The sequence below is a fragment of the Leptonychotes weddellii genome, chromosome 6 (assembly GCF_054177405.1).
Source record: "Leptonychotes weddellii isolate Sample4059 chromosome 6, ASM5417740v2, whole genome shotgun sequence".
Lineage (NCBI taxonomy): Eukaryota > Metazoa > Chordata > Mammalia > Carnivora > Phocidae > Leptonychotes > Leptonychotes weddellii.
In genome coordinates, this window is record NC_138374.1 from 14,800,835 (window position 1) to 14,812,140 (window position 11,306).

General features: G+C 37.8%; 1 protein-coding gene across 3 annotated transcripts in view; it reads right to left on the minus strand.

Moving 5' to 3' along the window:
- The window catches only part of TDRD1 (tudor domain containing 1), a 38,645-nt gene extending 32,194 nt beyond the window's left edge, over positions 1–6,451 (minus strand). For all 3 annotated transcript variants that reach the window (XM_081823464.1, XM_031039061.2, XM_081823463.1), the window contains exons 1-3: positions 6,112–6,451; positions 5,373–5,703; positions 3,030–3,088 (exon numbers count right to left, since the gene is read on the minus strand). In XM_081823464.1, coding sequence (XP_081679590.1) covers positions 3,030–3,088; positions 5,373–5,673 — 360 coding nt within the window. In that variant the 5' untranslated portion in view covers positions 5,674–5,703; positions 6,112–6,451. The remainder of the gene's footprint in view (positions 1–3,029; positions 3,089–5,372; positions 5,704–6,111) is intronic.
- Positions 6,452–11,306: the final 4,855 nt, after the last annotated feature.

Consider the following 11,306-nt stretch of genomic DNA (forward strand, 5'->3'; position numbering starts at 1 on the left):
TAAATATTTTAAAACATCAACAAAGGGCACCTGGGTGGTTCAGTCAGTTATTCAGCTCAGGTCATGATCTTGGGGTCCTAGGATCGACCCCCACATCAGGTTCCCTGCTCAGTGGAGAATCTGCTTCTCCCTCTGCCTCTCCCCCCAACCCCCACTTGTGCTCTCTCTTGTGCTCTAATAAATAAAATCTTTAAAAAATAATTAAAAAATAAAAAATCAATGTAATCCACCGTATTAACAGGTTAAAAGATCAAGTATCAATGGATGAAGGAAAAGCATTTAGAAAAGCTCAACACCTAGTCATGATCAAAACTATCAAAAAAGTAGGAACAGAAAATTTCAACAAGTTGATAAGGATCATCTACAAAAATCCCATAGCTAACAATACACTTAATAGTGAAAAGACTCAATGCTTTCCACTGAGTTTGGAAATAAAGCAAGATATCCTCTGTCACCATTCTTACTCAACACAGAGCTAGAAGTTCCAGCCAGTGCAATAGGCAAAAAAAAAAAAAAAAAAAAAGGAAATATAAAGCATATATACTGAAAAGAAATAAAACTGTTCCTATTTGCAGAAGATAAAATTGTCTATGTAGAAAATCCCAAGGAATCTACAAAAAAAATTCTCAAGAATAAGTGACTTCAGTAAAGTCACAGGGTACAAGAGAAACATGCAAAACCATATTTATATATATGAGGATATGTGGAAATAGAACCTGAGGATATGTGGAAATAGAAACTATAACAGCATTTACAATCACTAAAAAACAAAAAAACCATGTGTAAATATAACTGTGCATAGAACATATAAGCTGAAAACCACGAAGTGAAAGAAATCAAAGAAGATTTAAATAAACGGAGAGATTACATTCATGGACTGGAAGATTCAACACAGTAAAGATACTGATAATCCTCAATCCTTATACAAGTTTAAATCAATTACTATTGGGACACCTGCGTGGCTCAGTCGTTTAAGTGTCTGCCTTTGGCTCAGCTCAGGTCATGATCCTGGGATTGAGTCCTGCATCAGGCTCCTTGTTCGGCAAGGAGCCTGCTTCTCCCTCTGCCTGCCTCTTCCCCTGCTTGTGCGTGTGCGCACTTTCTCTCCCCCCCCTCCGACAAATAAAATCTTTAAAAAAAAAAAAATCAATTACTATCAAAATCTCAGCAAGACTTTTTGCAGATATGGACAAGATTATTCTAAGATGTATACTGGAAGGCATAGGAAATATACTAGCTAAAACAATTTTGAAAAAAAAAAAAGAAGTGGGAGAAATCACTGTACCCAACTTCAAGACTTATTACATAGCACCAATACTGTGATAATGGTGGAGGGATATATAAATTTTTTTTTTTTTAAGATTTTATTTATTTGAGAGAGAGAGAATGAGAGACAGCATGAGAGAGAGGAGGGTCAGAGGGAGAAGCAGACTCCTTGCTGAGCAGGGAACCCGATGTGGGACTCGATCCCGGGACTCCAGGATCATGACCTGAGCCGAAGGCAGTCGCTTAACCAACTGAGCCACCCAGGAGCCCCAGATGGAGGGATATATAGACAGGTCCACGGAAAATAGAATAAATATGCCTAATTTTTGACAAAAGTGCAAAAGCAATTCAGTGGAGGAAATATAGCATTTTTAACAAATGGTGGAGAAATTGGAGAAAAACAAAACAAACTTCAAATTAACTCAAAATGGACAAATCTAAATATAAAACTATAAAACTTTTTGGAAAAAAAGCCCCAAATTTTCTGGATCTGAAGTAGCAAAGAATTTCTAGACCTGACACAAAAAGCAAAATCCATAAAAGGAAAAGTGATCAGGACGTCATTAAAATTAAAAACTTGTGGTCTGCTAAACCACAACTCTGGTAAGAGATTGAAAAGACAAGCTACAGACTGGGAGAAATCATTTGTGAATCACATATTTGACAAAAGATTAGAACTTAGAACATATAAAGAACTTTCAAAACAGAGTAAAAAAAAAACCCAAATTAGAAAATGGACAAAATACATGAGTAAACATCTCATCAAAAATGAAACAGAAATGGCAAATATGCACATGAGAAGATGTTTATCACTAGCCATTAGGGCAACAAAAATTAAAACCACTACAAAATATCACCACATGTCTATGAGATTGGGAACAATAAAACCACCACCAGCACCACATGCTGGTGTGATGCTGCAGATAATCTCAGTGGGAACATGCAATGGTATAGCTCTGCTGGAAAATGCTTCAGTAGCTTCATAAAAAACTAAATATGCAATACTCCACGACCCAGAAATTGCACTCCTGGGCATTTAACCCAGGGCAGAAACAAACAAAAACAAAAAACTTATGTTCACATCAACCTTGCACATGAAGGTTTATAAGAGTTTTAACTGTAATAGCCCAAAACTGGAAACCGTGCAGGGGCACTTCAATATGTGAATGTTAAACCACGGACTACTTTTCAGCAATAAAAATAAAACTACTGATACAACAACCCTAGATGAATCTCCAGGGAATTATGATGAGTGAATATATCCAATCCCAAAAAGTTACATACCGTAGGATTCCATTTATATAACATCCTTGAAATGACAAAACTTTGGATGTGGATTAGATTCGTAGCCTCCATGGGTTAAGGAGGTGATAGGGGCAAGACGGAAATGGATATGACCATCAAAAACATGTAAGGGAAAGATGGGAATGTTCTGTATGTTGACAGTATCACTGTCAACATCCTGGTTGTCATATTATACTAAATTCCGCAGCACATCACGCAGGGAGAAACAGAAACAGCTACACAGGATCTGTATTATTTCTGCATGTCAATAGCAGGGCTGCACTTACAATGGCATAGCATACTACAATCACCTAAAAAGAACTGATTTTTTTTTTAAAGATACTAGGATAAAGAAAAGGAAGCTTGACCTTCAGTAATATCTGAAAATTGAGTAATTCTTCATTAACACAATACAAAATATGTTTAGAATCTTTTACATCCAAACAAAAACACAAAATAGAAAAAAACCAAAACCTTACACTATTTACTTCTTTGAGTCGTGAACTGTTTCCAGCATTTAATGGTGACACTGAGTTTCCTGGAGAGAGAAAACATAAAAGTCAAATATTACTTTATTCCTGAAAATGTACAATATCATAATAGATACTCAAATAACAAAGCTATACCATAATAGCCTTAAACCTACACTACAAATAAGCAACAACCTACTTTTTCTAATGAAAAATAAGGATTTGTTTGAAACTTAATTACTATTCCTCTTATGGTGAATTTATCTCCATTCACTGAGGCAGCAATTCTGACTTTTTTGAACCCTGGACTCATTTACACACTTAGAAATTATTGAGAACCTCAAAGAGATTTTGTTTATATGGCCTATGTCTGTCAATATTTACCAATATTAGAAATTAAGGGGCGCCTGGCTGGCTCTGTCAGAAGAGCATGTGACTCTTGATCTCGGGATCATGAGTTCAAGCCCCACACTGAGCATGGAGATTATTTAAAGAAAAAAAATGTAGGGGCACCTGGTGGCTCAGTTGGTTAAGCATCCAACTCTTGATTTTGGCTCAGGTCATGATCTCAGGGTCCTGAGATTGAGCCTGCGTGGGGCTCTGTGCTGGGTATGGAGCCTGCTTAAAATTCTCTCTCTCCCTCTGCCCCTCCTCCCCATAAAAAACTGTTAAAAAGAAATTAAAATTAGAAATTTTAAACTTCTAAAAATTAAAAACATTTAAAAATAAATGCACGTTGACATGATTTTTGTTTTTAAAGCAACTTCATTTTCCAAAGCAAAAAAAAATTGTGAGAAGAGTAGCACTGTTTTACATTTTTGTAATGTTTGGTTTAACTCATGGTAGTTGGATTCACATACCTGCTTTTGCAGTCAATCCCCTGTGTTGCTTTGGTTGAAGTCTATGAAGAAAATCTGGCCTCTCACAGATACGTGGTTGCAAAAAGTAGTATTTAATAACAGCTTTCTCAGATAATTATGGGTATTTTCCTTTAACATCATGCCAAAACTCAAGTCATAGTTTGAGGGGTAGTTGCAATGTGGAATCTAAAACTTTTTCATAATGTGACATTGGAATCCACTGATTTATCTTGCACTTTAAGTAGATTTTTACCCATGCATAACTGGGCAACATCATGCATTGGTCATTTGGGTAAGACTGAGAAACTCTGAGTTATGCAGATCTTCCAAATGTGGACAGATTTCATTACACAATATTTTAAAAATCATGTGTGTTAGTTAATACCACCACGCATCTCACTGTTAAAGTCTAGGTATTGAGAAGCTATCACACAGAGTGGCAGATATGGGTTTCCTGAAATTCTCATTTTTGCTCAAAAGCTTGAATTTTATCATTAGCAACAAAGTACTGTCAGGTGTTTTCCTTGAAGTGACAGGCTCACTTTGTTCATTTTTGAGAAAATGAATGCTAGATACCTGAGTAGCATTTGTCATTCTTTTCAAGTAAAAATGATGTTCCAAGAAAAAATTTCCGTACATACAGCTTACAACTCAATCACACACACACTTTTCCTACCTCCCTATGAAGCAGAAGTTAGGGGTAATTCCTATTTTCTTACACAAAATACTAAAAATATCTGTACACAAGTGTCAAAATTTAGTAGTAATTCTTAGTGCTTTGTCAAGGACAGCCCTCAGTAAGGTTCTGGCTTTGTCTTAACCACAAGTTCACAGCAATGAAAAACCCAATGACCACTGGCCCAGGCAGGGAGGAGCTAACGAGGCATATTATTGGTTTACCCACCTTTGCTTTTGCACCATCGGTGTAAAGTCAGCACAACAAAAAAGGCAAATGATACTTTAGTATTATCGGGAAAATAGTTTTGACCTCTTGGGAAACCCCAGAGGCCCAAAGGCCACACACCAGAACTACATTACCATAACAGTAAAAGATCACATCCGACATACACTCACCAGGCCTCCCCTCCCCATTCAAAACCAGGGTTTTGGAATTAGGACTAAAGCAACAATTTTTTAAAAATCTAACGAAACAATTTAATATCTTACTGTATCTTTGTGAGCATACGATTTGCATAGTATTTTTTAATATGCCAATCTTTAAAAAGGCAGAGTATGTCCTTTCTACATTCCTAGTACAGTTCTCCCATTGTGGGGGGGGAAAGCTCATTTGTAGACCTTCTCTCCTCCAGAATCTCTTTTGTGATGAAGCTATTTGGCACCTGGCTTTTGCTTCTAAATCTTTAAATGCAAATACTATAAGGTAGCTATTTAGTTGTTCTGTTAATAGCACATGAATGTGTGATTACATACCTGTGATAAGCCAAAGAAACCACCAGAATCAAGAAGTAGTAAGCCTGTAGTTTTCACTCACCTGTTGACAACATCCTCCTGTCTCCTTTGGATCCAACCACCTCTCCATTGATGCTGTTAGGGTTTGAAGATACTGAATTGTCTTCCTGACTAGCCAAATACTGTTTGGTTTGCTCACACAGCAAAAAATTGTTCTTTTTATTTCCATTCTCTGGGCTTTTCAACCGGAAATTAGGGTGGTTAGCATGTGCTCCAGGACTTCTTAAAGAATCACATGGTGGAAGCTTGTTTTCATTTTTTTCAAAATTAAATGGCTCTGTCATTTTACAAGTAGATGCCTCCAAATTATTTCTTGACACCATATTATGTGGCAATTTAACATTCAAAGAAGTCTATGGAAAGAAGTGTATTTAGAAGGCAATTTTTAATTACAAAAATAGAAGTATTGCAGGCCCAGGTGATTTCTTTTTATGTAACAAGTAATGCTCATGAATAATTCCAAAGCAGAGTTAACCATGATACCACAGCCTGGCCTAAAGGCACAAGAAACAGAAAGATTCTCTATCTGTAAGTACAAACTCCCAAGTTTCACACAATTCAACCACAGACAAAAGACTAACTCAAGAGACATCAAAAGAGTAATCTCAGAATGCGACACCATTTTTTACTTTACAAAGCTTTTGAAACAACAGAATAAAAAAGGACTTTCATGTTTTAAAAAGAAATATTTCCAACCCAGAGCATGCAACTTAATGGTGAAATACAACAGAGGGTATTGTCTTAATCAGGTCATCACTTACCTTTCTAGCCCCTCAGAATCCCTCTACCCGCTCCTACTTTAGACACTAGGCTCCTGAATATGCTAAACCCAGCTCGCAATGCCCTCTCTCTTCCTCACTGGCCTGGCAAAGTCCTTCCCTCCCAGTCATCCTTCACGGTTTGCCTCAGCTGACCTCTGTTTGCTCTGTTTTTCCCAAGTCCTCTGCTTTGATAATCTCCAGCTGAGCTTCTATAAATTGTACCTTGTATCTACTGTTTTTTAGGACTTAACTGCATGCACTTTTCTGTGAAAATAAGGTACATGTATTGTTACAAAGTGCCTCTGAGAAACCTCTATCCAGACTTTATGCTAGCTTGTTGTTTTCCTATTACTCTTAAAGAATACTAAGTGTCCTGCCCAAGGGAAGTAATAAAAGTGGACAAACAACTTTTCTTCCTGAGGTTGTGACCTACAGCTTTGTCTGCTAACCGCAGGTAAAACTGCCTATTGTCCCAAAACTGCTCAGGGGAAAAAAAAAAAAGCCACAGAAAGCTAAACTGGTATGAGTAGTATCTAAATATTGTTTAACATTGTTTTAAAGGGAAGATAAAGAAATAGCAGAAACATCCTCCCTCCTGGTGTCCTAAAAGTTCCATATCATTTGCCTAATCCATGACAATACAGAAAAGATAACGAAATTAAAAAAAAAAGAAAGAAAGAAATACACAGGCACACTCGAAGAGGGAAACTCTATAGGCCAGATCCTGGGAAGATCCCTAATTGAAGGCTGCAGATGGGCAGTTACAATGGGAGATCCTGCAGCTGCCAGGGAAAGCACACACATGGCAGTAAGCACACCCCCACACACACAAGGATCAGATCCAGTGAGAAGGAGAATGTTGGGTGCAGTAAGAGACAAATACTATGAAGTTACAAATGGAAAATAACTTCCAGGGGAAACTGGGTTAGAAATACTGAGTAACTCCAATGTATAAGGAATATAAAGAATGCACATTAAAATATTAGGGTAACTATCAGAAGAACAAAAACAATGCATAATTTTAAAATTACAGAAGAAAAAATCTGTCTAACAGGAAAAAAAATGATTGAGCATGGTCAATGGAAAACATCAAATAAGATGACAGAACGAAACCCAAGTAATCCAATTATCAATGATTTAGTCTCAGTTAAAAGAAAAAGAGGGAGAAAAACATCCAGCTAGGTGTTATGCACAAGAGGCACACATAAAACAAAATTATATGGCAAGTCTGGAAATAATAGAACTAAAACATGTGCTATGCAAATAACCAAAAAAAAAAATGGAATACAAATATTAATAGCCGATAAAAGAGAACTCAATTTTTTATGTGGATGAAAGAAACACTGGAAGAGAGCGATCAGCCAAGAATCAGTGAATCACAATGTCCCTAGATCTATAAAACAAACACTGATTAAAGGAGAAATTGAGGCCACAATAAGGACACACCTGCCTTACACACTTGTCAACAGAGAGAAAACAAGTGATATTTTAGTACCATGATAAACTTGATCTAGTAAGGACCAACACAATCAAGAGCATTCATTTTTCCAACACTGGGCATATTGGACTAGAAAAGCCACCTCAACTAACTCCAAAAACACTAAAGCCATGCAAAAACACGTTCACCACAGTATACAAATCTCCATCTCAAGTTTTGCTTCCTAGAGAATCAGCCTACAACAACCACACGAGCAGGTGAAGGGTTTTGTTTTTGCTCTTAAAAGTGGTAAAATATCACAAAGGAACTAGCAAACATGACTATATGAAACAAAAGATTACAAAAAATAGCAAAGAAGCCATAAAATAAAGATTAACACAAAGATGGAAAATTCAATATCAAAATTTTAAAAATGTGGGATAAACAGTAAAAACATTCAGATAGTGTAGCAGACAATGTAACGGACCCAAAGGCCATCTTCTACCTCTGATTTGCCAGCTTGAGTTAGAGACAATACTGGCCATAATCATTCTTCTGAGCAGAATTTCTCAGAAAGCTCTGTCCTTTCCTGATGAACAGGAACAGACTTGGCTGCAGGATCCTTCACCCCTTTCTTCCTGTAACGTAATCAGGAAGCAATAAGCAAAAAGGAAGAGAGCACACCCTAAGGATGGTAGAGCGGAAAAGTGAAAGCATCTGATGTCTCTGGCGGTATCCTTGAGTAGGAACACCAGCCCTGATCTTCCTATGCTTAGATTCACTGTGGCATCAAATTAACCCAGGCGTTTTCTGTTATTTGCAGCCCAATTGATACAGATACCAATAAAATGTGAGCAAAAGGCATGAACAGAATGCATAGAAGATGAAGATTAGTTGATAAACATAAGGGGGGAAACCTTCAACCTCATTTGTAATAGAAAAATCAAATTAAATAATTATGTATTATATTCTGCCCAGTGTGGGTGTGATTAAAAAGGACACTCACTATTGGGCCTCTGGGTGGCAAAGTCGGTTAAACGACAAACTCTTGATTTCAGCTCAGGTCATGATTTCAAGTTTGTGAGATTGAGCCCTGCATTGGGCTCTGTGCTCAGTGCAGAGTGCTTGAGATTCTCTCTCTCTACCCCTCCCTCCACCTACTCACAGGAAGAGGTGCTTGCTCGAAGGCTCTCTCTCTCTTCAGCTCAGGTCATGATCCCAGGGTCCTGAGATCCAGCCCCCAGGTCTGGCTCCCTGCTGAGCAGGGAACCTGCTTCTCCCTCTCCCTCTGTCCCTCCCCCCTGCTCATGCTCTCTCTCCCTCTCTCTCTCAAAATCTTAAAAATAAAATCTTTGAAAATAAAATGGACACTCATTGCATTGAATATAAATTAGTATGTTCTTATAGGGAGACAATTTGGATATACATACATATACACACCTGCATGTATGTATGTCTATAAATATGTATTTTTTAAAGATTTTATTTATTTTTCAACAGAGAGACAGTGAGAGAGGGAGAAGCAGGCTTCCTGCTGAACAGGGAGCCCAATGCAGGGCTCGATCCCAGGACCCGGGGATCATGACCTGAGGTGAAGGCAGACACTTAACGACTGAGCCACACAAGCGCCCCTATAAATATATATTCTTAAGGTATATATGTATTTTTTCTTTTCCTTCAATATATATTTATTTTAGAGAGAGAGAGACTCTCAAGTAGACTCCATGCTGAGCAGGGAGTTTGACAAGGGGCTTGATCTCATGACCTGAGCTGCAACCAAGAGTTGGACACTTAACCAACTGTGCCACCCAGGCACTCCAGGTATACATGTATTCTTAAAAGTGTTCTAGCCATTCAGCTGGTAACTCTATGCCTAGAAATCATCCCATTAAAATAATCCTAAGCATTGGGGTGCCTAAGTGGCTCAGTCAGTTAAGCGTCCAACTCTTGATTTCGGCTCAGGTCATGATCTCAGTGTTGTGAGATCAAGCCATGTGTCAGCTCCATGCTGGGCATGAAGCCTGCTTAAGATTCTCTCCCTGTCCCTCTGTCCCTCTGCCCCTGCACCCACTCCTTCTCTCCCCTCTCAAATAATAATAATAATCCTGAACATCAAAAAAGCCTATTTAAAATAGTGAAAAAAAATTAGAGAAAAAAATTAACTGTGATACCTCTACTAGACAGAATATTAACACTACCATTTAGAATCCTAGTTTTCAAAAACATCGTAAAATGTTGTAAGAATAGCAAATGAAAATCAGAAACACTGTATAATAACTGCAAAAAAAAAAATAACCCCTCCATGTAAGCAAGATCAATGACATACATTAAATTTTAAAAGAGTGTTATGGGGAAGTAGGTTGACAAAAGCAATTTTTACAGTCTTTTTCATTTTCAAATTATGTTTTTTTTTTTAAGATTTGACAGAGAGCACATGCACGAGTGTGCAAACACAAGCGGGGGAGAGGGTGAGGGAGAGGGAGAAGCAGGTTCCCCACTGAGCAGGGAGCAGATGCGGGGCTCGATCCCAGGACCCTGAGATCATGACCTGAGCAGAAGGCAGACGCTTAACCAACCCAGGTACCCCTCAAATTATGCTTAAAAATGAATTACTTTAATAGAAAAAAGCATTTTAAAGATTAAAATATTAATATTGCATTTAAATTAGGCCTATTTTTCCTCGTGTGGCTAATTCTAAATCAAGTAAAGGATCAATATTTAAACCACAAAACTAGGATATAGTCCTTTTCTCAAGACACCAGTGGGACCCTCAATACACAACAGGTAACTCCTGAAATAGCCTTTCCTCTGTCCTTATTTGGTAGGGCTGACAGTCAATCCACAATCAGCTCCTTTCTATCCTGTAGCACAGTTAGCTATAGACAGTTATGTCTGTGTTCTGGATTATTTTAAGTACCTTGAGTGCAGAAACCAGGTTTTATTAGAAACATTAACAAGGGCGCCTGGGTGGCTCAGTTGGTTAAGCGACTGCCTTCGGCTCAGGTCATGATCCTGGAGTCCCGGGATCGAGTCCCGCATCGGGCTCCCTGCTCAGCAGGGAGTCTGCTCCTCCCTCTGACCTTCCTCCTTCTCATGCTCTCTCTCATTCTCTCTCTCTCAAATAAATAAAATCTTTAAAAAAAAAAAAACATTTAAAAAAAAAAAAAGAAACATTAACAAAAAAAATACCCTGATTTCTCATGGCACCTACCATGTTTTGTACAATGAGGCATTCAAAAGATAACTGTATGACAAAATAATTAAAATGTACTATTGCACTGTTTTCATGACAATCTGGACAGTGAAAATGAAATTCACTGACTGAAATTACATGTGGCAGTCTTAAATGGAGAATTACATCACGTTATGAGGGTTTCTGAAATTTAATAGCAAAACTTCAAGTCTTATATCCACTCTTCCAAAGTCCAAAAATTAGTAAATAAATTTGACTTCAGAAAAAACAAGTCTTAGAAGTTTAAGCAGCAATTAAAAAGGATTTAAGCTTAAAAAGAGCTCCACCTAGAGTGGAATATGTAGGTTAGAAAGACACCTCACTTGCCTCACCCTATTCAGGAATTTTCATTACAATGCCCAGGGCAAATAGATGTGTAGGCCTGTTTTATAACTAGAAGCTTCTAACTTCTTTAATTTTGGACAGCCAACTGTACTGCACTCTTCTTTATGAAATGGTTCACTTCCCAACTGACGGACTCCTGTTGCTGTTTCCATAACCTTTCAAATACCTGAGATGTCTACCATATCCACTTTCCTCCAGGTC